We start from the raw sequence: 26,939 nt of genomic DNA, 5'->3' as shown, positions 1-26,939 counted from the left end.
GTAAATAGCAGTGAAATGCTGAGACTTTGGAGCTGGAAGGGCTGTAGCACATGGTCAAAAGGTTCTTCGCATGTAGACCATGCCTGAATAGGTGCATTAGCTGCATGTGCCATTTCAGGGATGGCCTGGCTCTGGGTCAGCTTAGGGTGAAAGACAGGTCTGGGAAAGAAGAAGGATCAAAGCGTCCGGTTATCTGATGGGGAATTGCGTGTCCCAACACCATCTGTGCTGAGCGCGTGGCCTGCCTTGTCCTTGCAGAACTGCCAGCACAACACGGAGGGGGACCACTGCGAGCAGTGCAAGGATGGCTACGTGGGCAGCCACTCGGCTGAAGGACTCTTGCAGTGTGTGGGATGCCCGTGTCCTCTTTCGGTTGCCTCCAACAAGTAAGCGCCCACGGATGGGGTTCCCTGTCTGGGCCCGCTGTTTAACTGCTGGGAAGCGGGATGTCCCGCGCCTGGGCACTGCCTTGGCCCTGGCGGATGTCCCGGTCGTGGCCTCGTCTGTGAGCTGAGCCCCGGCAGTCCTTACCGGACGATCGGCTGCCCTGGCGCTACGTGAGTGAGGTGACCGTTCCTTCGCGTTCACCCGTGTCGTTGCAGTTTTGCCGTCGGCTGCGTCCACAAGGGCTCCAGCACGCAGTGTCTCTGCAAGCCCGGCTACGCTGGACCCAACTGCGAGCGGTGAGAGCGACGGCACCCGGGGTTGCCGGGGCTGGGGCCACGCTAGGCTGTGTAGCCACCGCTGTGGCAGAAGGGAATTTGTCCTAGTAGAAACTGCAGGGGAAATGGTTGGCTGTGACCTGCAAATTTCAGCCTGCAAATACCCTACTACAGTCTCCGCTGCTGATATAGCATGTTAGCGTGGCTGTATCCCTTCGCCACGCTTTGCCTTGACTTGCAGGCTGCAATAAAGGCACCTCTCTGGGGTATCGCGAGGTAAAACACGACGTGCTTTGGGATCCCTGGGGGCTGCAGCAATGAGAGGCGCTGGATGCCTGCACGGCTATGACTGCGCAGGGCTTGCGGGGCCCCCCCTATGCTCCAGCTGTGGCTTAACGTGCCGTCTTTCTGCAGGTGTGCCCCGGGCTACTACGGCAATCCCTTGGTGATCGGCAGCTCGTGCCAGCCCTGCGACTGCAGCGGGAACACGGATCCCAACATGCTGTTCAGCAGCTGCGACTCCCTGACGGGCGCCTGCACGGGCTGCGTGCAGCACACGGCCGGCGCGCGGTGCGAGGAGTGTGCCCCCGGCTACTACGGCGATGCCGTGGCAGCCAAGAACTGCACACGTGAGTGGGGGGCACCGGGGCACCAGAAGGGAAGATGGACAGATGGACCGGGACCCTGTGCAGCCCCTGTGCGTTGCACGGATGAATCACGCACTGCGCTGCATGCATGCCAGGGCAGGCAGCCTCCAAAAGCTGTAATAAGAAAAGAGCTACTCCAAAAACTTCCCCTCCGGCATCACAACTCCATAAGCTCCTATCCACCCCCATTTGCGAGGCACTAAGCCGCACCCAGGCTCAACCCAAGCAGCTCCCCTGCAATAAGGCCGCAGCTCACCTGGACGTCGTTCCTGTTGGAGCATGGGTTTGCACGGTCTATTCCCAACGCTGCTTGTCTCCCCTTTGAGGAACAGCAGCCAAATTATAGCTCAAGAAAAGGGGTCTGTCCCAGACAATTATCATGGCAATAAGTCGTTGGAAGGAGCAAATCCAAGAGGAGAGGTTCTGTGTTTGCTCTGCCCGTGACAGCCAAGGGGAAAACAGGATTCCCCACCGGGAGCAGGGAGGTCGGTGGCTGGTCTCTTCCGTTCTCCGTGTAACTCCGTGTGCTTTTCCCTGGCAGAGTGCAACTGTTCGCCTTGCGGGACCGACTCGTGCCATCCGCGAAGCGGCCAGTGCTTCTGCAAGCCTGGAGTGACGGGCCAGCACTGCGACCGCTGCGAGGTGAGGGGAGCCCCGCGGCCCGCTCGGAGCGTGGGTGGGCGCGGGGCGGCAGACGCCGCATTGCCTTTAACTGCCCACACGTGATGGGCCCTCCTCCCATCTCCCGGTCTTTGCTGTGTTTTGCGGTGCTGAAAACGCTTCCGGGAAGCAAGGTCGGGGTCCGCGTGCCCTCCGGCTGAGCGGGAAGCCAACCGCCCCCCTTTTCCCCAGGAGGGCTACTACGGCTTCGAGGGCTGCTCGGGCTGCCGGCGGTGCGACTGCGACGTGGGCTCCGTGGGACCCCGCTGCCAGGCGCAGACGGGCCAGTGCAGCTGCCTGCCCGGCGTGAGCGGCGCGCGCTGCCAGCAGTGTGCCCCCGGCTACTGGGGCTTCGGCCCCAGCGGCTGCACCAGTGAGTGCTGCTTCCCGGCTCTCGGGCGTGGAGGGGCTGGGCGAGGCCTGGGTGGCACTCGCTGGGTTGCTGAAGAGCAAAACCGGTTGCTGGTATCTCAGATCCTGTGTGTCTTGTTGGGTTGAAACCACGTAGATAAGCACAGATGCAGCTGCACAGCTGGAATAACCCCCCCTTCCCCTCCCTGCAGCATGGCGACAGCACAGAACGATGCCACTGCTGTTTTCCTCTTACTAGCCCTGAGGGTTGAAAGAAAAGCTTGGGCTGATCCTTCTCCCACCCCAAACCCACAAACCCCAGCCCTTAGTGCCTGCTCCCGGGATGGAGGTTTGCTCCGCCGCGTTCCCCGGCGCGGCCGCTCCAGCCTCCCCTCTCTCGCGGCAGAGTGCGAGTGCAAAGGCGGCTCCTGCGACCCGCGCACGGGCGAGTGCACCTGCCCCAACGGCCTGGCAGGGAAGCAGTGCGACGTCTGCCTGCAGAAGCACCAGGTCCTCGTGGCCAACGGCCCGGACGGCACGAGGTGCGAAGGTCTGTATCGTGCTGTGACCTCTCCTCGCTTCTCCCTTCCTTCTGCCCCAGCGTGGTGGTGCAGTAGGGTTGGGGTGGCCTGGCCGGGAAAGGAGCCCGTGTCCCTCCTGCAGCCGCGGGCAAGGTGGTGAGGGAAGCCAGGGAAAGGGCTCTCTGCTCACCGCTCCTTTCCCGCGGCAGTGTGCGACAGCTGTGTCCTGCTCCTGCTCGAAGATCTGCAGAGCATCGAGACGTCCTTCCCCTCCATTCAGGGCCAGCTGGTTAACCTGAACGCCAGCTCCATCGCCTGGGCTCGCCTCCACGGTTTCAACAGCACTATGGCCACCATCACTGTACGTGGAAGGCTTTAACGCTGCTTTCTGCCTGCTTTTCCCGGCCCATTTGCCTGATTTCTGCTCTCTCTTGCAGAGCCACCTGCGCGAGTACCAGCGAGCCCTAAGCAAGGTCAGGCAAAGGGTGGACGAGCTGGAGGACGAGAACGTGGACCTCACGCAGGACCTCAATGCACTGCAGCACAAAGTAGGGTGTTTGCCCATCTTCCTCCCCTTGCCGGAGTATGAATCCCTCCTTTTACCAAAAATGAGGTCTTTGAAGGCCTTGAGGAGCCTCATTGAGACCGGCTGGATCACCTGCCCAGCCCAGCACTAAGCTGTGGGTGTCAGGGCCTCTTACTCACATGCCTGAACTAGATTATCTGGATTGGTCCTTCGGAGGGCTGCTAAACTTACTGTGGTATTTCTGGTCGTTTCTCGATTCATTACTTGCTTTTGAGGCAGCTCCAACTTTCGCTCCCTCTCTGACAGGTCACATTAAACAATCTCATGCTTCAGCTAAACCTGGATTTTGTGTTGTAGATGACAATGACTCAAAGAGAAGCAAACCATTTAGAGCAGCACACAAGAGCGACTTACCAGAGGGGGGAACAGCTCCTGCGAGATGTCCAAAGCATCCAGAAAAGCATTGCAGGTAGGTGCTAAAGTTGTCTCTCTGCTTTGTGGTTTTTTTCCTGCTGGGAATGCCACGCTCTCGCTTTGCAAGCAGCAGTGTACCGCATGCCTTGGAAAAACAAAGGGGAAATACAAATATAATGGAGATCCCCGCAGGCTTCTAGTTATTTAAGTAGAGCAGGGTTGTTGTGAACCCCAGCTGTTTGGCTGAGCACCATCTTTGGAAAAAGCATGTCAAACTTGCACAAACATTTGTTAAAGTGCAGAAAATGGGGGCTGTCTGCACCACTGTTCCAGGAGAGATTTAGCAAAACAGAGTGACTGGGTCTAGGAGAGATCCACAAACAGGTGCTTGGGGTGTAGCATGTATTATGGTGACAGCAAAGGGGACAGAAACGTGGTGATGCTCCTCAGTGATCTTGAGCAGATCAGAGGGTGCCTGAGTACTGCCGCGAAAGCTGGGTGCAGTTTCTCGGGGTGAGATAGGAAAGAGCTCGGGTGGGTTGCGAAGGGTCATTTGATGCTAATGAGGGGCCTGGATTTCCCTGCAGACCTGATGCAGCAGATGGCCAAGTTTGGGATGGCAAATGCCAGCACCACCTCCACCGAGGAGTTCCGGCAGAAGATGGCCGAGGTGGAGAGGATGCTGAAGGAGATGAAGGAGCGGAGTTTTGGCAGCCATGAAGCGCTGGCAAGGCAGGAGCATGAGGAGGCTCAGAAGCGTGAGTCTGGCTCTGGGATTTTCTTTTTTTTTTTTTTAATTGACTTTTGATTATAATAGCTGGGTAGTTCTGTTTGATGATGAAAAGTGATAACACTTAGAAATAGGAGTTATTGTTATTATATATGTATCATATGTGGATGCAAATAAATCCCCTCGTGTTTGCTCATGTTCACTGCGCAGTGGAGTTGTTCAGAACAACAGCAGAGAGCCCGCTACCCTGCCGGCTCGGATGCCAGGTCCACGATCCTGAGGGCATCTCTTGCAGCAAGCAAGGGGCCAGATTCTGCTTCCACACAAAGCCCTGCTGCATAGCTGGCTGCACCAGGGGCTGTGGCAACACAACAAAATTCAGCAGCTGAAAGCTAGAATTATAAACTAGCTCTCAGACTAGAAATACTAGAAACTCAAACTCTCAAACTAGAAATAAGCAGTATTTTTTTTTAAACAGTAATGAAGCACTGGAACCAACCTTAGCTAGTTGTTGTCCATCATTTGGAGTCTTTCAGTCATGGCTGGGTGTCTTTCTGAAAGAGATGCTGTCCCTCAAGCTAAAGTTGTAGGTCTGGAGATGATGCTGGATAAGATCGTGTGCTGTGCAGGCTGAAGGAGGGAGGAAGGGAGGATGGTCTCTTCTGGCCTCAATATCTGCGAAGTGAGACCAAAATCAGGCTTTTCTGCAGCACAGACACAGAAAGAGCCCTTTAACACAGGAGAACAGGTTAGAAACGGGTCTTGTCTCCTCTGTCCTCAGTGCTGCATCACGTGAAGAACGAGCTGTACGCCCGCTGGCAGGCTAACCAGGACCTGGTGAGCAGCATCCGAGCGCGGCTGGCTCAGCACAGCTCTGAGCTAATGGACCTCCGTGACGCCCTCAACGAGGCTGTGAACAAAACCAGGCAGACAGAGGACTTGAACAGCCTGAATCGCAACAACCTGGAGGAGAGTCAGGTAGACCTTCCTTCCCCGGGTGAGCTTGTACGGCCATGCAGTACAAGGGTGGGCCTGTCCTAGGGCCTCCGGCTCCTAACTCCACACCTGTGTCTCTAGCAAAAGAGCCGGGAACTCCAAAAGCAGTACGGGGTGGTGCAGGACACCCTGAGGATGGCCAAGGACTCGCTGGCACAGGTCTCCAACTTCCTGCAGAAGATGGAGGGTGCAAAGGAGGTGAGTGATGCAGGCGCTTCAGCCTGGCCAGAGAGCGGGGGGCAATGGGGCCACACAGCTCCACATCGGGGGCGGGCGGAGGGGAGGAGGGGAGCACAGAGCAGCTGTGGCACCGCTGAACCAGGTGTCCAGCCCCGCACGGGTGTCTGTACCCTCTTGGTGCAACGCTGGGGAGGCGGCAAGTGGCCCTCGGGAGTGACGTGTGTCCTTGCAGGAGTACGAGAGGTTGGCAGCTCTGCTGGATGGGGCCAAGCTGCCCCTGACGGAGCGGGTGAAGAAGTTCTCCCCAGCCAGCAGCAAGATCCCAATCGTAGAGCAGGCTGAGGAGCATGCCCGGCTCCTGGACGAGCTTGCAAGGAACCTGTCCAGGTAATGCATCCACCTGTCTCCCTGCCGCTTGGTCGTCATCACCCAGCCCTCTCTCGCCTGGGACAGAGACCTCCACCCCAGCCACAGCTCTGTCCCATGCGCACATCGCTGCCAAGCACCCCGTCCCGTCGCTGAGTGCAGCGGAGAGCAGGGGCAGTCGGTGCTGGGGAGGTGTGACCCTTGCGTTACGGTCAGCCGACCTCCTGGATCCAGCTGTATCCTGACTGCTCCAGACCAGCAGCAGTAACAGGGAGATGGCACTTTCCTTCCCCGAGACCCGCGCCCTGCCTCTCAAAGCGGCTGTGCAGGTGGCCCCTCATCGCAGGGGCTGGTGCCCGAGGTGCTGGGGACAGGCATGGCAGGGGAGCAGGGGGTGCGGTCTCCAGGGCTTTAGTGCAGAGCATGCGCTGCAATGAGGAGCCTGAAGGGGTCTGACCGTGGCGGGGGGCAAGGGCAGGAACCTACCCTGAGCTGTCTTCAAGGACTTGACTGCTTCATCTTCAAACACAGCATTATCCAGGGCACGAACCAGGATGGCTTCATCCAGCGAGCGATTGACGCCTCCAACGCCTATGCCAGCATCATCGAAGCTGTGAAAAAAGCCGAGCGAGCTGCCCACGATGCCAACGAGGCGGCCAGCGAGGCTTTGATGGTATGTGCTGTGGTATCCCCTGCGTGGATGAGCAGGATCCAACCCTTCTTTGTCCCCTCGACAGCCCCATAGCTTTTCACACCAGCATATTGGACTCTGCCTGCCCCTTCCCTCTAGGGCTTCAGCACTTCACTCTGTGCTGGAGAACAGCATCTCTCCGGGCCCTGCTGAGGCCAGGGCCAGTCTCCTGGGGTTTGGTGTCCCTTAGTCCAGGTCTGTTTATCTCTGCCTGTCACAGCCCAGCAGCACACCCCGAGGACCAGGGACTTAATTTCTTCTTCCAGACTCTCAGGCCGTGGCCCAGGCAGTGCATGTTTGTTTTATAGAACGTCATGTCAGAAAACCTCGGGGCCATCTCTAAAGAACTGAAGAAGAACAGCAGCAACCTTGAAGAGGCTGTGAAGAGAGAGCAGAGAAAACTCAACGGGGGTGAGAGGCTCCTTGCACAGACACAAGGAGGTTGGGAAGAGAGCAGAAGTCACAGCAGATCACTGTGCGGGGAGAGCAGTTTGCGGGTGGGTTAGGGCAGGCTGGGTGGTGGCTGTGGGTGGAAGTAGCAGGGTGTGATGTCCTTTGGGCTGGACTGAGACCCAACACATGGCATATGTGTTTATACATTTCTTTAATTGCAGCTATTAAAGGCACTCTGCAGGCAGCAAAGGACAAACTTGCTGACCTCCGCGTGAAGAAGGAAGAGCTCCTGAGCCAGCTCCAGTCCGTACAGGACACGCTGGGCAGGGACCAAGGTTTGTCCCGGGGCAGCTGCTGCTGGGCAGGTTCTCCTGCCCCCTTCCTCACACCCCGGCCATGCCCCACATGGCCTGCTCTTGTAGGGTGGTCCTATAAATCCCTCTGTAGTCTACATCCTCCCCTCTCGAGGCAGGGGGGCTGTGGACAGGGCTGGACTTTGAGCGTGGGTGAGGCAGAGGGGTCAGTGTTCCCACGGGAGGCAGGCTGTACAGCACTCACATACAGCTCTCCCGCTGCCCGCCCCCGTTTTCCATCCCAGAAGTCCCTGGATGGATGGGAATGGACCACATCCTCCTTTAATGTGGAGCCCTTTGCATTAGGTAAACATGCACACATGCTCCTGTACCTGGGTTTGCAGAGGTCTCCATTTCCAGCATCGCTCCTGCAAGCCCCGCAGCCTGTGTCTCCTTGTGAGGGTTGGCATGCAGCTAACTCCAGTTAGGAGCTGGACTCTTCCTTCTCTTCCCTGTTCATCCCAGAGACTTTTCTCCTTTTCTTGCAGAGGACACGAAGGAGGCAATCCAGAATGCCAAAGCAGCAGCAGCCAAGGCCAATGAAACAGCTGCGGGAGTGGAAGATACCCTGAACACCATGAAAAAGAACCTGGATGAATGGAAAAACCAATACGGAGACCTTCGAAACGAAGACCTGAACCAGGCAGTCCAGGACGCCAGGAAGTCCGGTGAGCGCTGAGCCTGCTGGGCTCACTGCGGCCGAGTTCAGCATCCGTCAGCACGTGGACAGGTCTGCCCTTAGCAAGCACCTTGCTTTCGGAAGCTGTGCTTCGCAGCTTCAAGTCAGGAGTAGAGGGAGGCAGGCAGCTAACATTGGGTGCCTCCAAGCTACTGTACCCTTCATTTTTTTCCCGAGCCCTGCAGTGCATGTCACCTGTGCATTTACTGCAGGGATTTGCATGCACTGGAATATTTTCAGTCTACCATCGAGGCTGCTGGGTTTAGGGGATAATTTGGTGGCTCTGCTCCCAACTACCACTGCCTTGATTTGCATGTCTCCAAGCTGCCTAAGCTTCACCTCTCTCTCCCGCACTAACCTTGATAAAACTGGGCTCCTCTCCAAACCCAGTGTCCAGTCTGGAAAGCACCATCCCGCTGCTGCTGGGGAAGCTGAGCAGCCTGGAGAACAGGAGGAACAAGAACGCCACCGTGTCGGAGAACATCGTGCGGATCCGGCAGCTCATTACGCAGGCGAGGAACGCGGCGAGTAAGGTGGGTTAATGGGAGCACGAGGGCTGCAGAGCACTGGGTGGAGGGTTTGGGGGGTTTGTGGTGAATGAGGGCGAGCATGAGGGCAGTACATGAGTGGGAGAGGCATCCAGAGGAGCTCTGGGGCCCCCAGGTAGTGTCCCTTTCGCATGCACAAACTCCAGAAAGTGCTTTGACTTGGCAGAGCTGGCGATGGAAGGAGAGGAGGTAACAGCGCTTTCAGTCCCGCGGGGTTGGATTTCTCTCCCTCCAGGTGAAAGTCCCCATGAAGTTCAACGGCAGCTCAGGCGTACAGGTCCGCATGCCCAGCAACCTGCAGGACTTGGCAGCCTACACGTCCCTCAAGTTCTACATCCAGAACCCCGAGCCCAAGGCCAGGCAGCAGCACCAGGACGGGGCTGAAGAGGGGCGGTTCGTGCTGTACCTGGGCAGCCGAGAGGTAAGACGGGCCACTTGGGCATCGGTGGCAGAGAAGGGCAGGAGGATGCAGTGATGGAGAGGGCAGTGCAGGCAGCGGGGTTTGCCCAGCCTCCCTCTGCCACCATGCTCAGCACCAGACATGCAGGGGTAAGGGACGTGCAGCCTTCATCCCCGTGTTCTACTGCTGTGGAGGAGGACTCCTCTCTATCAGGGAGAGCATCCCTTGACAGTCCTGCCCATCCTGGAGGGGTTGAATGCCAATCTGTGGCCCTGTTGTTCCCCGCATTCAGGCCTCCGGAGACTACCTGGGCATCGTGCTCAAGGACCGCAAAGTGCAGTGGGTCTACAAACTGGGAGACGAGGACCCGGCCTCCCTGACTGTCGACGAGGAGATTGGAGAGCAGTTTGCCACCATCAGCATCAACAGGTAGGAGACAGAGGCAAATGAGGGGCATGGCAGGCTCTTCTGAGGGACAGCCAGTGCAGGGAGAGCAAAGATGAACGGGTGGACCACCCCAAGGGAGAAATGCAGCAGTTGCCTAAAGTATGGCAGCAGTCCAGGAGGGGAGGAACAGCAGGAGGAGGACGGACACATCCCAAAGAATTTCATCGGAGGACTGTCCCAGCAGCAGATGCAGGTAGCGCTACATCCAAAACCAGGCAGGCCTCGGGCTTGCAGAGGTGATGTGGACTCCAACTTCCAGTCGTCCTTAAATGTGGTCAGCACTGAGATAACACACCATCTCCTGCTGGTTTTTGGAGGTATCATATCACAGAGGGGCTGGAGAGCACCTGTGGGAGAGGAGAGATGAAGATGTCTTTGTAGCAAATCCATTCAGCCTTGTGACAGTGCTGATAATGTTAAGCCTGGCTCCTTTCAGTGCGCTGCTGCAATGGGGCTGCACCATGGGGGATGTGGCCCCTTTCCTGCAGGGCTCTGCAAGGAGGCTTCTGTGCTTGGGGAGAGCAGGGCTGGTCCCTCCTTGTGGGCCTCCACTCATCCTGACCATCCCTTCCTGCCACAGGATCCTGCAGTACGGACACATGTCGGTGATCGTGGAGAGGCAGACGGTGCATGAGACCAAGGGAGACAGCGTCGCCAAGGGGGAGCAGGGGCTGCTCAACCTGGACCCACGCAGCGTGGTCTTCTATGTGGGCGGCTACCCCTCCAGCTTCACGGTGAGATGGGCACTGGGAGCAGGGAGGGAGGCTTCTTTTGTGAGACCTCAGCAATACCCCTGGAGGTTCTGGGGGGAGATGCTTTGTTTCACGGGGAAAGCAGGATCAAACTTGCCCCAACTGGCTGGTTTTGTTCCCAGCCCCCTCCCACTTTGCGCTACCCCAACTACCGTGGATGCCTGGAGCTGGACACGCTGAACGAGGAGGTGGTGAGTCTGTACAACTTCCAGCGCACCTTCCAGTTGGACACCACTGCGGAGAAGCCCTGCGCAAGGTAGGACACCCTGCCCAGGTCTAGGGCAGCTCCTGCCCCCAGAGATGGGGATTATCCTGACCTTTGGCTGCCCCAGAGCCATGTGGGCTTGGCTTTGCAGTGATGCTGCATCCTCTCTGCTCCCATGGCTCAGGTCCAAGTCCACAGGAGACCCCTGGCTGACAGACGGCTCCTACTTTGACGGCACCGGTTACGCGGAGATCAAGTTTGAGAGCCAGTTTGGCACGACCAAGCGCTTTGAGCAGGAGATCCGGGTGGTCTCCTACAACGGCATCCTCTTCTTCCTGGAGAACGAGGCAGGTGCCAACTCCCCTGGCCCTGCGTGGGGCCTCCGGGCAGTCAGGGAGCCTTCGTCCCCCACCTAGGCCTGGCCCAGCTCTCCTGGAGGGCTGGATCGAGACTTTCTCTTTAGCAGGCAGGCAGGGGAAATCCCATCCCTGCTTGCAAGTGTTCCCAGTTCAGGCAAGCAGATGGGAAGAGTTCAGTTCTGGAGAGACTGCCTTTACCTCCAAGGGCATCCATGCACCTCCATAGCCCCTCCAGGCCAGGCCAGCCTTTGCTGGGACAGGCAGTGCTGCAAGAGGCATTTCCAGCCCACGATGCCATCTTCATGCCCAGCCACAGGGCTGCCATTTCCAGAGAAATCCTCTGTCACCATCTCTGTGACTCAGGTCAAGGCAGCAGTGGTGGGACCCGTTCCTGCTAGTGCCAAAAGGCAGGCTGGGCTCAGCAGCAGCGCATGGGGCTGGGGGTGCTGAGCGTCCACCCTCTCTTCCCCAGGGACAGTTCCTGTGTCTGGCCATCCGGGACGGGAAGCTGGTGCTTTACTACGACTTCAGCGGTGGCCTGGAGATGGCAAAACCCAGCAGCAACTCCTCGTCCCTCGCCATCGGCAGCACCGCAAACCAAGCGGTAAGGAGCGTCCGCGTGCCCTGCTTGCGCGTGCCCGGCTGGTCCCGAGCAGGGACGCAGCAGCCGCACCGGCCTCGGGCTACAGCTCCTGCCAGCCGGGGAGAGCAGCTGCAGCCCCTGGAAGCGCAGCATGGATGAGAGTGGCCCTGCTCTCCTGGGCCTTGCACTGCCCTCATGGGGGATCCAGATGGGCTCGGCCAGTCCGTCCTCTGAGGTTGCTCCTTGCCACAGCTCCCATGTTGGCTCTCAGCTCCCTCTCCCCCAGGGCTGCTCATCTACAGGGCAAACGGGATGCTCAGACCTTCATTTGGAGGGGAAGGTTTGAAGCCTGCAGGCTCTGGGTCTCCCTCGTGGGTTTTCTTCACCTGCAGCTGTGGACTGGACACCTTCTGCAGTCTTTCAAGATAGAACCAATTGCCCCGATTTCCCCCTCTGTCTCCAGATCCAGATTTTCCTCCTCAAAATGAGCAATAAGAAACGCATCCTTGTGCGGCTGGAGCGACTCACCATCTTCATGGTGGAGCAGGAGAACTCCCTGGAGAATGCTGTCTCCTACTACCTGGGTGGCGTGCCCCCGGCTGTGCTGCCCTCCAGGTGGGTCCAGCCCCACGTAGGCACCACAGGGCTGGGGATACGTGCATGGACCAAGGACAGGAGAGCCCACATCTTCCCCTCCAGCACCCCGGGGAAGGGCTGGGGTGGTACTGACGCTTCCTCGCCAGATCCCAGGCTACTGGTGCGGTCCCTGCAGAGCTCCCAGGAGCCTTTTTTCTTCCAGCCTGTTGCCATGGGCTCGAGGACTCAACATCTCCATGAGGAACAAGCTGCTCCTTGGTGTCACCAAGCCCTCCTTGGCATTGCCAGGTGGTTTGGAGCAGCCTCACGCTCGAGGCACCACAGACACTCCCAGGCACTGTGGTCCTGCACGGGTGCTGCGTGTGACGGGCTGGAGGGGACCGCGGGGCGAGACCCTGCCCGGGGCCAGCCTGGTAACGCCGTCTGCTTCTCCCGCAGCTTGAAAGCGCTGTTCCCCACAGGGGGGTCCATCCGGGGCTGCATGAAGGGCTTGAAGGCTCTCGGCAAGTACGTCGACTTGAAGCGCATGAGCACGGTCGGCGTGAGCTACGGGTGCACCTCGGACCTCCTGGTAGGTGAAACGCTGCAGCAGCCAGGCCTGCGTGCTCACCTGCCTCCCCGGGCCCGGGGAGAGGGTCTGTTGGGGAAACAAAAGCGGAGACAGGCTCATTCACATGGGAAATAAAGCCAGCAGCTCCTCAGTGCTCTGACCGAACAAGCACCGAGCGACTGGGTTGTCCTCCCAGCATCCCTGCAATCCCACCCCGGGAAACTGCAGCACCAAGAGGTTCAGTGGCTTGTCTAGGGTCAGCAAAGGGCTGTGGTGGGGCTGGCGGGTCCCGCGCTCTCATGCTGCCTCCCGCCGTGTCCCTCGCAGGTGGCTCGCTCCATTACCTTCCACGGCCACGGCTACTTGACCCTGTCCCTGAAGAACGTGCCCCAGCTGCAGGACTTCTACAGCGGCTTCAGTTTCCGGACCAGCCAGCGCGAGGGGCTGCTCTACCACCACGGCACCCAGGTGGGAGCCCCGCTGGGCACCGGAGCACCTCCAGGCAGGGTGGGAAAGGAGTCCTTCCCCGGGCTTTGGCCTCCCGGCAGTAACAGGGTGATGCTTTTCCCAGGAGGGGACCTGCCAGGTGTCTCTCAAGGGGGGCCAGCTGGCCTTGAACGTGCTGAAAACCGAATTCACCACGAGAAACGCTTACGCGGACGACAGGACCCACTACGTGGCCTTCTACAGCGACGTCCGCGGGTACGTCCCAGGCCGCCCTCCCGGGGCCCGGGGTGCCGGCTCGCCGGAGCACCCCGCTCAGGCCGCGCCCATGCCCCCGCAGGGTCCGGCTCTACGTGGACGACGAGCTGCAGGAGGCCGTGCCGGGAGCGGGGCCCAGCCGGAGGCAGCGGCGGCAGGAGGAGCGGCAGCTCTTCCAGCTCGGGGGCTCGCCGGAGCCGGGCGCCCTCAGCAACCTGAGCGGCTGCATCAGCAACGTCTTCGTGAAGCGGTGGGTGCTGGGGAGAGCCGGGGACGGGGCTCGGGCCCTTCCCACCTCCCGGTGACGGGAGACCCCTTCTCTCTGCGCTGCAGGAAGCTGGACCCCCAGATGGTCGTGGACCTGCAGCAGAACGTGCGGAGCGTCAACGTCACCATGAGCTGTCCCTGGGGGGAGCGGCCGCAGCAGCTCAGAGTCGCTTCGAAGAAGGACAGGCGGAAACCCAAGGTACCAACCCAGGCCCCACAGCTGCTGAAATTCCCCATGTCTCCCCTGTCTTCTCCTCCTGTTCCCTCCCTTGCTGGGCGCCTGTGTCCTGTGACACCCGCAGCTCCCGGCCCTCCTGCCTCCCGTGGGACTTGCCCAGCCTCCGCTTTGCCCATCCGCACCGGCACGTCCCTGCTCCGTGCACCCCGGGGGCGTGGGGCTGGCAGAGCCGTGCCCGGGGGTGCCACCCGCAAGCGTGCTCCCCTCACCCTGTTTTTGGGCTCGTTCCACCCAGCCCCCGGGCAAGGCTGCCTCGAAGGACCGGCGCCACGACCAGGGCAGCGGCTGCCAGCTGCCCCTGCACCCCCGCGCGGCGAGAGGCAGCTTCCAGTTCGGGGGGTCCCCAAGCAGCCGCTGGGAGTTCGAGGAGATCCCGGGCTCCTTCCGCGAGAGGTGAGGCTCATCCCGGGCCGGCCCCACGCGGGCTCAGCGCCTGGGCACCGTCCGAGGGCAGGCCTTGGAGAGCAGGTGCCCTGGCTGCCCGCGGCCGCAGGACACAAGGTGCTCAGAGCCCGCGTCCTCTCCCCCCAGGTCCTATTTCTCCCTGGAGGTGAAGCTCAGCTCCTCTAACGGGCTGCTCTTCTACGTCGCCGGCGAGCGGGGCACCTTCCTGGCGCTCATCGTCTCCAACGGGCGCTTCGTGCTCCTGGCAGACCTTGGCGGGCGCCGGCTGCGGATCCGCAGCAAAGACAAGTACCGGGACCGGCGGTGGCACACGGTGAGCAGGGGGCCCCAGGCTCGGCAGGGAGGGAGGACTCGACCCATGCTGCTCGCAGGGGCTCAACTCCTGCAGATATGCCATCACCGGCTGCCTCAGGTGCTCGTGCATGAGGTCAGCTCAGCTCAGCCCTTCCCTGGGCCTTGGTCCCAATTGCACGAGGGACATCCAAGTCCCAGGGTGGTGTGGGAGCTGCAGTGGCTACACTGCTAGGGCTGGCTGAACCTCCGAGCCGAGGACATGGGGGTCGTCCTGGGGACTTGCACCCACCTGAGGCCCTTGTGCCCTCCTCCCCAGCCCAGCCCTTGCAGCATCCTCCTGCACCAGGAAACCCCCAGCGCCAGCACTAACCTCTGGCCCCTGCAGGTCTTCTTCAGCCGCGACCAGAGCCGAGCCCAGCTGGTCATCGATGGGCTGCGAGCCCAGGAGGCCACTGTGACCGCCGCAGGACACTTCCTAGCCCAGACTCCCTTCTACGTGGGGGGAATGCCAGCTGGGATGGCCAAGGCTCATGTCCCGGTAAGGGATTGGCGGTCCCATGGCATCGCTCCATGCGCGTCATTCCTGGCCCCCCTGCGCTCACTCCTGCGGCCTCTCTCCGCAGGTTGCTTCTACCTCCAGCTTCAACGGGTGCCTGAGGAACCTGCAGCTGGATGGGAGGCCCCTGGGCCCCCCCTCACACACCGTCGCAGTGACACCGTGCTACGAGGGAGCCCAGGAGAGCGGCGTCTTCTTCTCTGCAGAGGGCGGGTCCATCATCCTAGGTACCCACAGCAGCCCGGGCTGGCCCTGGTGCTCTGCAGCTCCAAGCCAGCCACTAACAGGGAGGGACATGTGTAATAGGAGGCCCCTTGTCCCTATCCTCCTTCTCACTAGTGGCATTTTCCTTCCAGCTGACACAGTGACAACGGGGCAGGACTTGGAGGTGACACTGGAGGTCCGTCCCCGCAGCGCCTCTGGCCTCGTCTTCCACATCGGCACGAGGAGGAACCCCCACCTCCAGCTGTACATGGACGAGACAAAGGTAGCAGGAGGGTGGCCCAGTGGGTGCCCAGCCAGCCCCCAACTCCACGCAGCCCCTCCCCTGGGGGGGAGGAGGGGTGACACCAAAGCCACCCCATTGCACTGGGGCTTCCTGGGGAGAGCCCAGCCAGAGGGACAGGGAGGGGTCCCTGTTTCCCAGCTGCACCTTTTCTCACAAGATGAGATGCCCCTTTGGAGCAGCTGAGCTTTCCACAGGGAGAGAGTAGAAGGAACCTGATCCACTGGGTTTGTCTCGCTGCCCTAGGTCACCGCAAGTGCCAGCACCGGGGCTGACGAGTTCTCGACGTCGGTGGCTCGCCCGGCTCTCTGCGACGGGCGGTGGCACACCATTACAGGTGAGGTGGCACCCCGTGCTCAGCTCAGAGCAGACCGCGCTGGAGCTTGGCTCTTGCTGCTCTACTCCTCTCTCCTAGGAGGGAGCCTAGGCCCCTTCCTTGGGTATTTAAGGCCCCAGCTCCCACCTGTAAGTACTTAATTTAGGAGATTGGAGCTGCCAGTAAGTCATTTCCTAATTAGCTAATTGCCTGATCGTGTTAGTGCTGTCACAGCTGGTGAACAGGGGGGAGGTGGTGCCTGGCCCAGGCCAGGGGATGGGTGCCCTGCGTGCCCAGCGCCCTACTGCAGCCCCAGCCTTGGCTTGTTCCACTGTTAACACTTCCTGCCAGGAACAAGAGCCCAGTTGTCTCCAACCTGGCTCAGTTTGTGTCCAAAGGGCTCAAACCCCACAGCGGAGATCGGTGTTTTAGAGGGGGAGTGTTTTATCACACCTGCGAGTTGCAAAACTCAGCAATTAGAGCATTTGCATCAGGCCCTTTTCCGGGGGGGGGTTTTAACAAACAGGTCCCTGCAGGAGGGAGGAGGTGGAATTGCTCCCCGGATGAGGAAGCAGTACTGACTGTCAATTCCTTTCTAAGTTATCAAAAGGAAAAACATAATCCAGATTGATGTGGACACAGAAGGAAACTACACAGTGGGCCCCAGCCAGAGGTCCCAGCCCCCTGCACCCGGTGCCAGGGCGACGTTCCACCTGGGAGGGCTGCCAGGTGAGTCGGGAGGGCCGTGGAGCAGATTTCGGCTCTGGAACAAACCACCACACAGCCCAAGGCGTTACTATTCCTGTTTTAAGAGGCACTTAATACCCTGCTCTGCCTCAAATGAATTCATTGTGCCGCATGCCCTTTTCTCCCCAAACGGCAGCAGTTCAAGCTGGGAGTCCCAGAGTAGCTCTTTGGGGTCCTGCAGAGTTGTGGCCGTAGCCCTTGCCTGGCAGTGGCTGCTGGTTGAGGTCTCACAGCGCTTGCAGGGGGAGGGAGGTGTTTGGGAAGCCTCCTGTGCTATATATCTCACTTACCCCAAAGACTCCTGAGGTTCGTGGCCAGAGACAGTTGGGGGACCTGATGTAATCACACAACCGATCAGCTAGGCCACAGGGCAAGTTAACACAGCACCTGTCAGACTGGAGCTTGTTCCAGAAGCCCCGAAGAAGCTGTGCCACAGCCCCTGCCTTCACGTCACTAGGCCACACTTGGCAATGCCTCTGGGTAACCAGACTAATACTTGGTTTTATTTTTTTTCCCTTTGCAGAGACAGCCAAGGCCGGCACAGCATGGCCATTGCCTCCCCTCCCTCATTACGTGGGCTGTATAAGGAATCTGGTGATTAACAGGAGCCACATGAGCTTGCTGCAAACCAGGACTGTCAGGGGCTCAGTCAGCCTTAAGGGTTGCCCCATGCTCTAAGTGCACCTCAGTGTAAAGTCTGACCGACAGAAAGCTGCACTGCTCTCTGGGCCCCAGCTGTTACTTACTAGATTTGATTAACAGTGGTCAAACATACTTGATCTCCAGCAACTGCAGAGCAAGCCTGCAGGTGCAAGTCAGGGGCCAAAAGCAGAGAGGGGCCAGGTATCTATGGGGAAGGAGGGCAGGGGAGAAAGGTGGGGAGAAGGGGGCACTTCAGGGACATCTTTTACAAATGGAACCAAAAAGTTTGAACAGGAGATAGGGCTAACTAACTCCTTTACCAGTGGTCGAGCATCTGCAGCAGGACTCTTTCTGATGCGTGGCTCATGTCGTCTACAGAGCACGGGCTTAAGCAGTCAGCAGCCATGCACTCACACAGCCTAAATCCTGTTCCCTTTTCCCCACACTTCAATGCACATAGATTTTAGTTCACAGAATACTTGAGGCTATTAGTAACAGTCACAGACTGTCTTCTGCTAAAGGCTCTAGGCAGCCTGTTTTATAATAAATGCAATTAGGACAAACTGGATTAATTCTGTCACTTTTGTGTTTTTACAAGCAAGGATACATTTAACCCCCAAGGTCACTGTCAGTTCACCTGCCACTGCTATGCAAAGAGCTCTGCAAGGGCGGGGCTTCAAGACAAAAATCTGTTTACAGAACCAGCCTCTTCTGTTCAGATTAATTCAAAACAATCAGAAAAAAAAAGACAAGGCTGGAAGAACTGCTGAGGGAAAGACGAAAGACATCACAAATGCCACGCCTAAATTCATAACTCTGCACTTACACTCACTGCCATTAGATACACTGGCAAAAGTCCTGTTGTATGAAGTAAGAAAGTGTAGCTTGAAAGGGAAGAAATAAAGAAAGGTTACCTCTAAGCCTGGCTAGGTTTGAGATATGTCATTTTGCCCTCACCTGCCCTTCCAACAGTTACCTTCTCCTGTTTGGCTTAACTCACTCCTATTGTAGTGCAGTTTTCACTTGAAATCAAAACCATTTTCTCCCAAGCCACCTAGTTCACTTGTGCACTTACACATCATATATATATTTGTGTGTGTGTATATATATATATCTAGACACATGGGGACAAAATCTTGCTTCTGAAATGGACTTATAACTTATATCATTATATTGTTTTTTATGAGGGGTAAATATTGTAAAATGGGTTTTTAACATGTCTATCTTAAATGTAATTATGACCTGTTTTTAAGTTGTAGTATTAAAGATGGTCTTTGTAAATCAGTGGTACATACTTTGGAGCTGAATAAAGTTTTATGTTACTCTTTCACTTGACTAGTGAAGAGCAAATATTAGATTTATGTAGAACTGGAAGAGGAATAACCACCACCTCAGGAAATGTCAGCATGGGACCCTACATTTATATTTGCCACAAGCAGCTCCCTCTCCGGCAGCATCTCTAGGAGCTCCTGCCGTAATTCCTAGCACGCTACCTGCGGTGGTGGTGGTCTGAAGTTCATGCAGTTGAACCTCAAGGAGTTCAACAAAGGTGAGGACCTGCACCTGGGACAGGATGATCCACGCAGCAGTACATGCGGGACAATGACTCGGTTAGCTGGCAGCTTTGCAGAACATGACCTGGTGGGCAAGAAGTTGGACGTCAGTCAGCAGTGCGCCCTCACGCCTACAAAGGACAACCGCATCCTGGGCTGTATTAGCAAGAGTGTAGCTGCCAGGCTGAGGGAAGTGCTTGTTCCCCTCTGTCATACAGCCCACAGCCTTAAGGTAACTACTCACTGCTTACCCAAGTAAAAATACTTTTTACAACTTTCAGCAATGCAAAGCAGAAACACAACAGAACACAAGGAAGTAACTTCCTATTTTCCACTTATACTTAACACTTGAGATTCTGTCCACCTACATAGTGTTCAACTCTCAGGACTCCATCACAAAGAAATCTGAAGAACTGGGCTAACCTGATGTCAAATGCATTAAAACTGAACTGAACTGTAAGCCCCTCCACTGAAAAGAAACAGCAAGTACTACTGAAGTGCATGCTAAATAGACTGAGAAACCCAATATGGCAGATAAAGAAAATTCCTTTATTTTTAGATTTACATAAGCATAATATGAAGTTAGTTAGTAATCCTACTGCAGTTGCTTAAGTTAGTATCTAGGAATATCTGGAAGGAAGAGCAAATAACTTAATCTAAACTCATATCTTCCTCTTCATCTTTCTTGTCCTTAGAGTCGCCTTCCTTTTGGTCTGACTTGACACTGTTCTGCATTGCTTTGGCAAACGCTTCTACATCTAAAAATTAAACACATGAGTTACTTAAATTTGCATTTTTCAGAGACAGGATTCATTCTCCACAGGAGGTTAAGCTTCCTTAGTTGAAAAATAAACAGTTTCTTTAGCAAGACTCTACTAATAGAGAAGACAGTTTTAACATTCATTCATACATAGTGCATATTCGGATACTCTGACCTCAACAGCATTTTATGGAGTTTAACACTGTGTACAGGCAGTCTCAGAACAGGTTTACTTGAGTAATGGAAGGGATTCTAAAAGCTCATCAGGGAAAACTGATACCCTCCCTCCCCTCACAGTGCTTAAGGCCCCAACTGTGCACTTATTTCAAATGAAGCATTAAAGATTCTCACAAAAGCAAGCATTCCTAAACAAGGGGACTATGACATTTCCAGAATCTTTTGTATCTTTCAAGAAAACCATCACAAAGCTACTCAGCACATCTCTTTGTAGAACCGTGAATCCTCTGATGTCAGGCTGACATCAATAGCTGCATCTGCTGAAGAAAACCTGAGCCACATAGATACTTTTTCATTTAAAAAAAAAAGAGTGCAAGAATCAGCTTTTGAAAGTTACTCAGAATCCACATGCAATGGTTATTTGCAGTGCAAAAGGGATACTTAATCATGCTCCCAACAACACAAATACTTACCACCTTTATTTGCTGCATCTACTGCCTCTGCGGGTAAGCCAAACTGGCTCATTAGGGGGCCAAGCTGTCCAGAAGCTAAGGCAGCACTGAACATGCTCAATGCCTGTGAATTAAAGTCAACAGCATCCGATAAAGTTTGCATCATGTTTCTCCAACACCACGTGGCTGCTGTATAATAATCTAATGATGACAGCATTCTCTGTACATTTCCATAACCTATTATAGCATGTTGACTGTATGACCTACCTGGGAGCAGCCTCCCTCCTTTAAAAACATTATTGCACTGTGGTCAGGCTCTGAACTGCCTCTTCACACCACAGGCCCTGTGAGTATTTTTCAATCATCAGGAACAATACTTGCTTTTAACCAACTAGATGCCATACAGTCAGGGTCACTGCTACAGTAAGCACAAACTGATATGCCCTGCTAGAATGCAGACTGAGCAGCACACCAAACCACAGTGACATAACTTCCAGCTAATTTAGAGCATGGACAACTTCAGCTTTTATCTACCTGCAGAATACTCTGTCAAATATCCAGTGAAAAAAATATCCCTCATTTCTGAAATCTTGTCTGCACAAAAGAGTTGTCACAGTTTAATCTAAAGACATCCTTCTTGGCCAGTGAAGTTTTGTATATTGACAAATTTCAGTCTGCATAGGTCCAGATAGCCTATAATAAAGCAGATTTAATCTGATTGATAAAGTATGCCCAAACATACTTTGAATTACATACTAGTGGTTAAGAGGAAAAAGGGATGTAAACACCAGCACCTCTTCTCTTCCCTTCCAGTCACTTGTGCAGTCACTTGAAACTAGTTTTAAGACAATGTAGAAGCCATTTTTTTTAAAAGAAAATAATGAATTTGCTACTACATCTGCTGTAATTTGCCAGAGATAGCATTTATAATACAGAGAAAGGTAGAGCCCAGTTCCAAAAGAGAAAGTATAATATTCTAATCTGCCCTTGGGCAACCACAGGAAGAAAGGAAGAACAGTGTTTCATTAAGTCATGTCCCTCCCCACTTTCACTTCTACAGAATAGCTTCCTACTCTGAACAGTGGCAGAAACCTGACAAAGCAGGGCAGCACAAGTCACCCCACGTAGGGGAGGAGGAAAGGAGAGCTGCACTTAAGTGACAGTTAGGCATCTACCTGCTGAAACTGAGGAGATGTCAGGGTATTCTGAATCTCTTCAGCTGTCTGCGGCAGAGATTCCCCTGAGGGAAGGTAAGGCATCAACCGCTCTTGCACTTCAGCATTGGCCAGAATGGGAGCCATTATCTCAGGAGTCAGAACAGTAGCCAAGTCAACTAGGAAGAAAATAAATGGTTGATTGTTAGACTATGTACAAAAAACACATTTTGACACGTTAAGCAATTGATTTTGCCAGTGGAGTACTGAAATGTATTGAGCAAATTGCTGGCACCCTTTCTCCCTCTCAGTTTTGGAACAAGATTAAGATTCTTGAAGCAGCCAAGAAGAATAGCACTCAAATGAAAAAAAGAACAAAAAAATTTAAGAGACCTTTCAAACCAATTTGGAACAGGATAGGACAGTAAAACAGCTCCAAAGGACTCCTGGATCCAACAGCTGTCTGGTCAGAATACTGTTACCTTGCTGTCCTCCTGCTCCAGATGGCACATTCATAGTAGCTAAAATGTTCTGAAGGTCACTCAATTGAATGGGCTGGGTTGGGCTTGTGGCTGAGCTGGTTCCATTACCCGAACTCGGTACAGGACTCGGACTGGTCACAGATGCAGCCGCAGGAACAGATGGGGCAGGCGTTACACGTGTAGAAGAAGTCGTGGAAGATGGTGTCACAGCAGCTGACTGGCTGCGAGAGCTGGAAGGATAATTAGTAGAACTAGTTACCTGCAAAAAGAGTTTTGCCCCATTCCATTAAAAAAAAATAAACAAACTTCTTTTCAAGCCCTGGCAATATAAAGAGCTACCACCGTCATTCTAGAGAGGTAATGAGCAGTCTTAATTCCCATTATATTCTCTGCTCAGTAGGCCACAATTCCTCCCACATAAGTGGCAATTTTACATTACAAAAATATTACAATCCTAGACCACATAGGTATCCTACCTTGATGATGAACTGCTGGTTGGTGGTCCCCCACTTCCAAGTAAACTAGCCAGCCCAGGACCCGTCAGTGCACCCAGCCCACCTTCCATAAAGATAAAAAAAGAACAGATTTAGAAACTTCTTTCTTTCTTTCTTTTCTTGCACCTCTCTGGTCCAGAGAGGTCATTCTTGTACCTGAAAGGTTTTATTGGCTAAAATAAAGGAGGAGGGGGTGAAAGAACCTAGACCAACCCCTCCCCCCTTTCTGTAAATAAACAGCTCTCATTTCCTGATCTTGCATCCCTATCAGAAAACTGTCTTAAAGATAATTGCACATTTTAGAAATTACTCAATTTCTAGCTGTTCACAAGGATGAAATGATTTTGGTTTGTGCCATACATACACAATCATTATCAGAGAACCCTTGCCCTCCTATCTACTAGTTTCCAAAAAATCCAACTTTTCTCTAAACTTTAAAGCCAAGACCCTCAGCAGATATAGACTGTAGAGGCAACCTTTGAATCACCATTATTGTCTTCCCCCAAACACCCGGACTTCTTGCAACTTCAAAGCTAACACAGATGCAGCAGCAGGAGCAACTGAGTCCTTAAACACTTCACAGGCAGGGCAAAGTACAGACACTGCCTTGCATGAGTAAAGTGCTCCCAGCAGAACACTGATCAGGAAAAAAAACAGCAGAAAACCAACACTTGGCCTTCGAGCCAACTGTCATACGTAAAAGAAATCAGAATCACAGCCTCCTTCGTCCATACTGCTATTCACAACTACCAAGAACTTGCAGCAGCATCAAGAACATCAGCTAAGAAGAGCTAGGGAATGGTGTGGCTTCTAGACCCATTAGAGTTATTGGTGACTAGGATTCTTCTGAGCCATGCTAGCCAAATGCTTCATTTACCACATGCTTCCCACTCAAGGGTTTCTTATACCACATCTAATTAGATACACTTTCCTATACAAGCATCTGCATTCATCATCCACCTTTTGGGAACTCTCTGAGAACACAGAGGAGAAAAAGACAGTGCTCCATTAGCAAATGCATCATTGACTGAAACTGCAGAAATCTGGAGAGGTCAGAGCAAGTACTAAGCTGCCTGTCTGGTACTTGTTCGCTTGTTCACTAACCACATTGCTTCCACAGCAGCAGAACCAGCAGAGTAAAGCTAACCAGGTCATATCACATGCTACTCTACTGAGTTTGTCCTTGCTAGGAAAAGTTTACCCAGGAGCTGCAGTAAAGGCAGAGTCCTGAGAGAGATGCAAACCAGATGTAAAAGAACAATATACTACCAGGGAGAAAGATCCATCCAGTTTCACCATAACCACTGTTTGCAGACTCAAGCAGATGGTTTTCTTTGCATTACAGTAGTTAGCTTCACGTCAAGCTGTCTTACAATAAGATGGAAAGGCAAAGAAAGAAGAGCTGCTGACAACCAGTATTGAGAGTAAGAAGAAATAAGTTTCAGGAGTCCTGTGAAGCTTCAAGAAGGAAGCAAGAAAGCCTTTTCCATACACATCCTAAGAAGTCAGAATCTCCCAACATTTCCCCAACCAGCATCAGATTTGCATTTGAAGCTTACAAAGACACTAAGGCTAGATCTACAAAAAAGGACTTCAAAGCTTAAGCACCAAACTTTTGTCACTGACACCTGCTAAGCATTCCTTTGCCTACTTCACTGGCAGGGTCTGATTTCTCAGGAAATGCCCTATTGGGCTTTGAGCATGGACAGTGTTAAGAGCAGACTGCAACGGTGACTCCAACCTATCTCTCATTCCCTTCAGAAAAACAGTTCAGTGATTCAAGCTCTTCCAAGCAACGCCCAGAAGAGAAAGCCCTAAACCCTTCCGAGCTATAAACTGCAGTGGGGTAGGAACATTCCAGCCTTCATCTTGAAGCCATTCTACTTTGCACACAAATATTTACTGTATCAGAGACAATATGAGCAAGACTCTTTAGCTTGGTAACTGGGGTATCCACTTGGGATGAATCCCTGTTGTTTAATCCCTGCTCCAGTGAATATTTAGGCGGAAGAAGAGGGAGGGGGAAAAAGCAAAAGATCCAGGGGAGCAAGGAGCGGAACCTATGTTCCTTGCAGATCAAGCCCTAAGAGGAGGGCCGTGTTCTGGTTCCCTTCCTTGCCTGCATCCTTTTTTTTGTCCCTTAGCTCATCTTTGAAGTAGGGCCTTGCTTTCTCATGTCAAGGAAGTGCTATTCAAATCAATAGCACTACTTGAAAATATTCATCGTCAGGTAAGATTTAACCTGGCAGGAGAAAATACCATTTTGGCATAAAGATATTAAAGCATTTTACCAAGTCCTCCTAAGCCCGTTGGTCCGATCAGCTGCATGAGCTGGTTATGGCTCATGTTTCCAAGAAGGCTTTGCAAGCCACCCTCACCTAAAAACAAAAACATTCTGAAACACAACATATTCACATAGTTTTTTCACAGCACTCCAGCTCAAACAGCAGGAGATTAATTGGCATCACATTCTGTACGGAAAAAAACAGTTTCAAGTGTTTACTGATTCATGATGCTCATAAAAGATAAATGCAACTTGGCTTCATAAAGAGGTAAGACTCCAGAGAATCTGCTGGCAACAAGAGAGATTTCTTCTGGAAGTCTTACCTTCAGCCTGCGCCTATTACGACAGCACATTTTATTCTGCTAAAAGTGTGTTTACACTTCTTGTAATAACATCGTTCCCAACTCACCCTCCAAAGTCCTCCAGAATTTCTTCCTAGGAAACTACAAGTGCTTATTTTCTGAAAAGGCTTCTCACATTAAAGAGCAGAGAATGGACTGTACCTCCTAATGCTGAGAGCTCATGGCCTCCACTCGCATTACCACCCAAAGCACCAGGCATTGGTGGATTGTTGAGATACTCATTCACTTTACGGCAGTGTTCTTCATCTTTATCTGTCTTCGGCTCCTGTAAGAAAGTTGTTTTTACACCTGCAAGACAAACTGGAAGTTTTTTGCTTCAAGACCTACATTATTTACTTCTCACAAACCTGCATCCAGAAGAAGAGTCGTTTTGATCCTGCTTTGAATTTCAACACGTACACACGACCAGTAGTACACTGAGGTACCCTCTTGAATTCACAGTCATCAGGAAAAATAATCAAATCCTGGAAGATACAGCAGTAGCAAGAAATGTTTTAGGAAATAATTGTTACTCCTTTTAGCCTCCTACACAGGCCTCTGCCCTCCTCCCTGAACAGAGAGGATTTAAACATGCCTGTCTGTCAAGCCACAGTGGCATTCTCATCCTAACTTGTCTTAGAAAAGCTCTTTCAGCAACGCTGACAAAACAGAAACAAGACAACACTGCGACTTAATACCTTGAAATACAAAACTATACTCACATCTTCAACATTGCCTGAAGTCCTGTCTTTCCAGCAAAAGTGAATGAGGGAATCATCAGTTTGCTGGATGTAAACGAGGCCTTTTCTCTTGTCTGGGGTTACAGTGCTGCCTTTCAGGGACATCTTTCCTGCCCGAAATTCCACCAGGTATTTGCTGGAAGAGCCACGGGAGCCTGGCACCAGGCTTGGAAACAATGCACCTGAAGACATCCTGGAATAGAGAGGGATCAGCAAGTATGACCAGAAGGTTTCCCACATTCCCTCTTCCCAATATAAGACTTTACAAAATGAACTTCCCACTGGCTCCGGGAGTTGGAAGGCACTCCAAAAGCTAAAACAGGACCCAAAAAAGCAGAATGAAGAAAGGCTCCTCCACACAGCTCCACTAATGACAAGGAGCGCTTCCGCTAACACACCTGAAAATGAAACCACCTTCTCCCTGAAACTTCTTCCTTTGGTCTATAACACCGTTCACAGGATCAGCGACATTTTAATTGCGTAAAACTCTATTGTAATTCTGATCTTCTGACTCCTGCTTCAGCAACTAGTGCCCAAACTGACCTTCGTGGTTAACCTCTTTGCTACTGAACGCTGTACGTCCCCACAGCCTCACGTGCTGCCGTTTCTGAGCGCCACAAAGATCAGGTTTCCCAAATAACTTATCTGCCAACCTAGCGTGTACAGACGTTACTGTCTGAAAACTGCAAACGATGTCAGCTTCAGTGACTTCGCGATTGCTTTTTAAGACGCTTCTAAACAATAGTTCAGGCTTCCTATGAGCCGCCCCGGGGAACGCCTGGCTGGGACGGGCACCCCCAGCACCCCCGCCGCGGTGCCTGCACGCCAGGAGGGGCCGGGGTGAGGGCTTCGGCAAGGCCCCGCGCCCGCCCGCAGCGCGATCGCGGCCCCTGCCGCCGGCTCAGCCCGGCCCCGAGCGCCGCCTCCGCCGGCAGCGCTTAGTCACCGCGGCCGGGTCGGGCTCGCGGCTGCCCCCGCGGCCGGGCCGCTCCCCAGGGAGGCGGCGGGCTGGCAGCGGCGGGCTGGCGGCTGCGGGCCCGCACGGCGCTGAGGAGCCCGGCCCGGCGCCCCCCCCCCGCGCCGGTACCTGCCGCCGCCGCCGCGCCCGCAGGCCCCGCGCCCCGCTCCGCTCTTCCTGCTCCGCGCGCCGGAACCCCGCCCGCCACGGGGCCGACCGCGCCCGTCCCCCGCCGCGCCGCACGGGGTTGGGTGCTGCCGCC

The 26,939-nt window shown here is 54.3% G+C and overlaps 2 protein-coding genes across 6 annotated transcripts in view; one reads left to right on the top strand and one right to left on the bottom strand.

The window, feature by feature from the left end:
• The window catches only part of LAMA5 (laminin subunit alpha 5), an 88,129-nt gene extending 69,517 nt beyond the window's left edge, over nucleotides 1-18,612 (top strand). For both annotated transcript variants that reach the window (XM_064521600.1, XM_064521599.1), the window contains exons 43-80: nucleotides 259-386; nucleotides 603-683; nucleotides 1,077-1,291; nucleotides 1,851-1,951; nucleotides 2,162-2,342; nucleotides 2,727-2,870; nucleotides 3,051-3,202; nucleotides 3,279-3,389; nucleotides 3,725-3,836; nucleotides 4,369-4,539; nucleotides 5,293-5,489; nucleotides 5,589-5,705; nucleotides 5,920-6,074; nucleotides 6,585-6,726; nucleotides 7,053-7,155; nucleotides 7,359-7,472; nucleotides 7,979-8,158; nucleotides 8,560-8,702; nucleotides 8,953-9,138; nucleotides 9,410-9,546; nucleotides 10,145-10,298; nucleotides 10,439-10,572; nucleotides 10,706-10,868; nucleotides 11,353-11,484; nucleotides 11,927-12,078; nucleotides 12,499-12,631; nucleotides 12,938-13,078; nucleotides 13,182-13,312; nucleotides 13,395-13,562; nucleotides 13,646-13,778; nucleotides 14,053-14,210; nucleotides 14,349-14,535; nucleotides 14,902-15,054; nucleotides 15,140-15,299; nucleotides 15,429-15,559; nucleotides 15,824-15,914; nucleotides 16,494-16,622; nucleotides 17,164-18,612. In XM_064521600.1, the coding sequence (XP_064377670.1) occupies nucleotides 259-386; nucleotides 603-683; nucleotides 1,077-1,291; nucleotides 1,851-1,951; nucleotides 2,162-2,342; nucleotides 2,727-2,870; nucleotides 3,051-3,202; nucleotides 3,279-3,389; nucleotides 3,725-3,836; nucleotides 4,369-4,539; nucleotides 5,293-5,489; nucleotides 5,589-5,705; nucleotides 5,920-6,074; nucleotides 6,585-6,726; nucleotides 7,053-7,155; nucleotides 7,359-7,472; nucleotides 7,979-8,158; nucleotides 8,560-8,702; nucleotides 8,953-9,138; nucleotides 9,410-9,546; nucleotides 10,145-10,298; nucleotides 10,439-10,572; nucleotides 10,706-10,868; nucleotides 11,353-11,484; nucleotides 11,927-12,078; nucleotides 12,499-12,631; nucleotides 12,938-13,078; nucleotides 13,182-13,312; nucleotides 13,395-13,562; nucleotides 13,646-13,778; nucleotides 14,053-14,210; nucleotides 14,349-14,535; nucleotides 14,902-15,054; nucleotides 15,140-15,299; nucleotides 15,429-15,559; nucleotides 15,824-15,914; nucleotides 16,494-16,622; nucleotides 17,164-17,318 (5,475 nt within the window). In that variant the 3' untranslated portion in view covers nucleotides 17,319-18,612. The remainder of the gene's footprint in view (nucleotides 1-258; nucleotides 387-602; nucleotides 684-1,076; nucleotides 1,292-1,850; nucleotides 1,952-2,161; nucleotides 2,343-2,726; nucleotides 2,871-3,050; nucleotides 3,203-3,278; nucleotides 3,390-3,724; nucleotides 3,837-4,368; nucleotides 4,540-5,292; nucleotides 5,490-5,588; nucleotides 5,706-5,919; nucleotides 6,075-6,584; nucleotides 6,727-7,052; nucleotides 7,156-7,358; nucleotides 7,473-7,978; nucleotides 8,159-8,559; nucleotides 8,703-8,952; nucleotides 9,139-9,409; nucleotides 9,547-10,144; nucleotides 10,299-10,438; nucleotides 10,573-10,705; nucleotides 10,869-11,352; nucleotides 11,485-11,926; nucleotides 12,079-12,498; nucleotides 12,632-12,937; nucleotides 13,079-13,181; nucleotides 13,313-13,394; nucleotides 13,563-13,645; nucleotides 13,779-14,052; nucleotides 14,211-14,348; nucleotides 14,536-14,901; nucleotides 15,055-15,139; nucleotides 15,300-15,428; nucleotides 15,560-15,823; nucleotides 15,915-16,493; nucleotides 16,623-17,163) is intronic.
• A 751-nt stretch (nucleotides 18,613-19,363) lies between these two features.
• ADRM1 (ADRM1 26S proteasome ubiquitin receptor) lies at nucleotides 19,364-26,939 on the bottom strand. 4 transcript variants are annotated; one of them, XM_064521601.1, is made up of 10 exons: nucleotides 26,807-26,939; nucleotides 25,702-25,912; nucleotides 25,348-25,464; nucleotides 25,142-25,265; nucleotides 24,646-24,732; nucleotides 22,337-22,418; nucleotides 21,861-22,090; nucleotides 21,400-21,557; nucleotides 20,246-20,348; nucleotides 19,364-19,593 (listed from the first exon to the last, which is right to left on the bottom strand). In XM_064521601.1, exons 2-10 carry the CDS (start codon nucleotides 25,909-25,911, stop codon nucleotides 19,487-19,489), a joined length of 1,218 nt encoding a protein of 405 aa, XP_064377671.1. In that variant the 5' UTR covers nucleotide 25,912; nucleotides 26,807-26,939; the 3' UTR covers nucleotides 19,364-19,486. The 4 variants fall into 4 exon arrangements, with proteins under 4 accessions (XP_064377671.1, XP_064377672.1, XP_064377673.1 ...); XM_064521602.1 differs by lacking the exon at nucleotides 26,807-26,939 and adding an exon at nucleotides 26,263-26,636; XM_064521603.1 differs by lacking the exon at nucleotides 26,807-26,939 and adding an exon at nucleotides 26,118-26,246.

The sequence above is a fragment of the Dromaius novaehollandiae genome, chromosome 16, assembly GCF_036370855.1.
Source record: "Dromaius novaehollandiae isolate bDroNov1 chromosome 16, bDroNov1.hap1, whole genome shotgun sequence".
NCBI classification, from domain to species: domain Eukaryota; kingdom Metazoa; phylum Chordata; class Aves; order Casuariiformes; family Dromaiidae; genus Dromaius; species Dromaius novaehollandiae.
The sequence above is the reverse complement of the archived record's forward strand: the minus strand, read 5'-3'. Positions and strand labels throughout refer to the sequence as shown.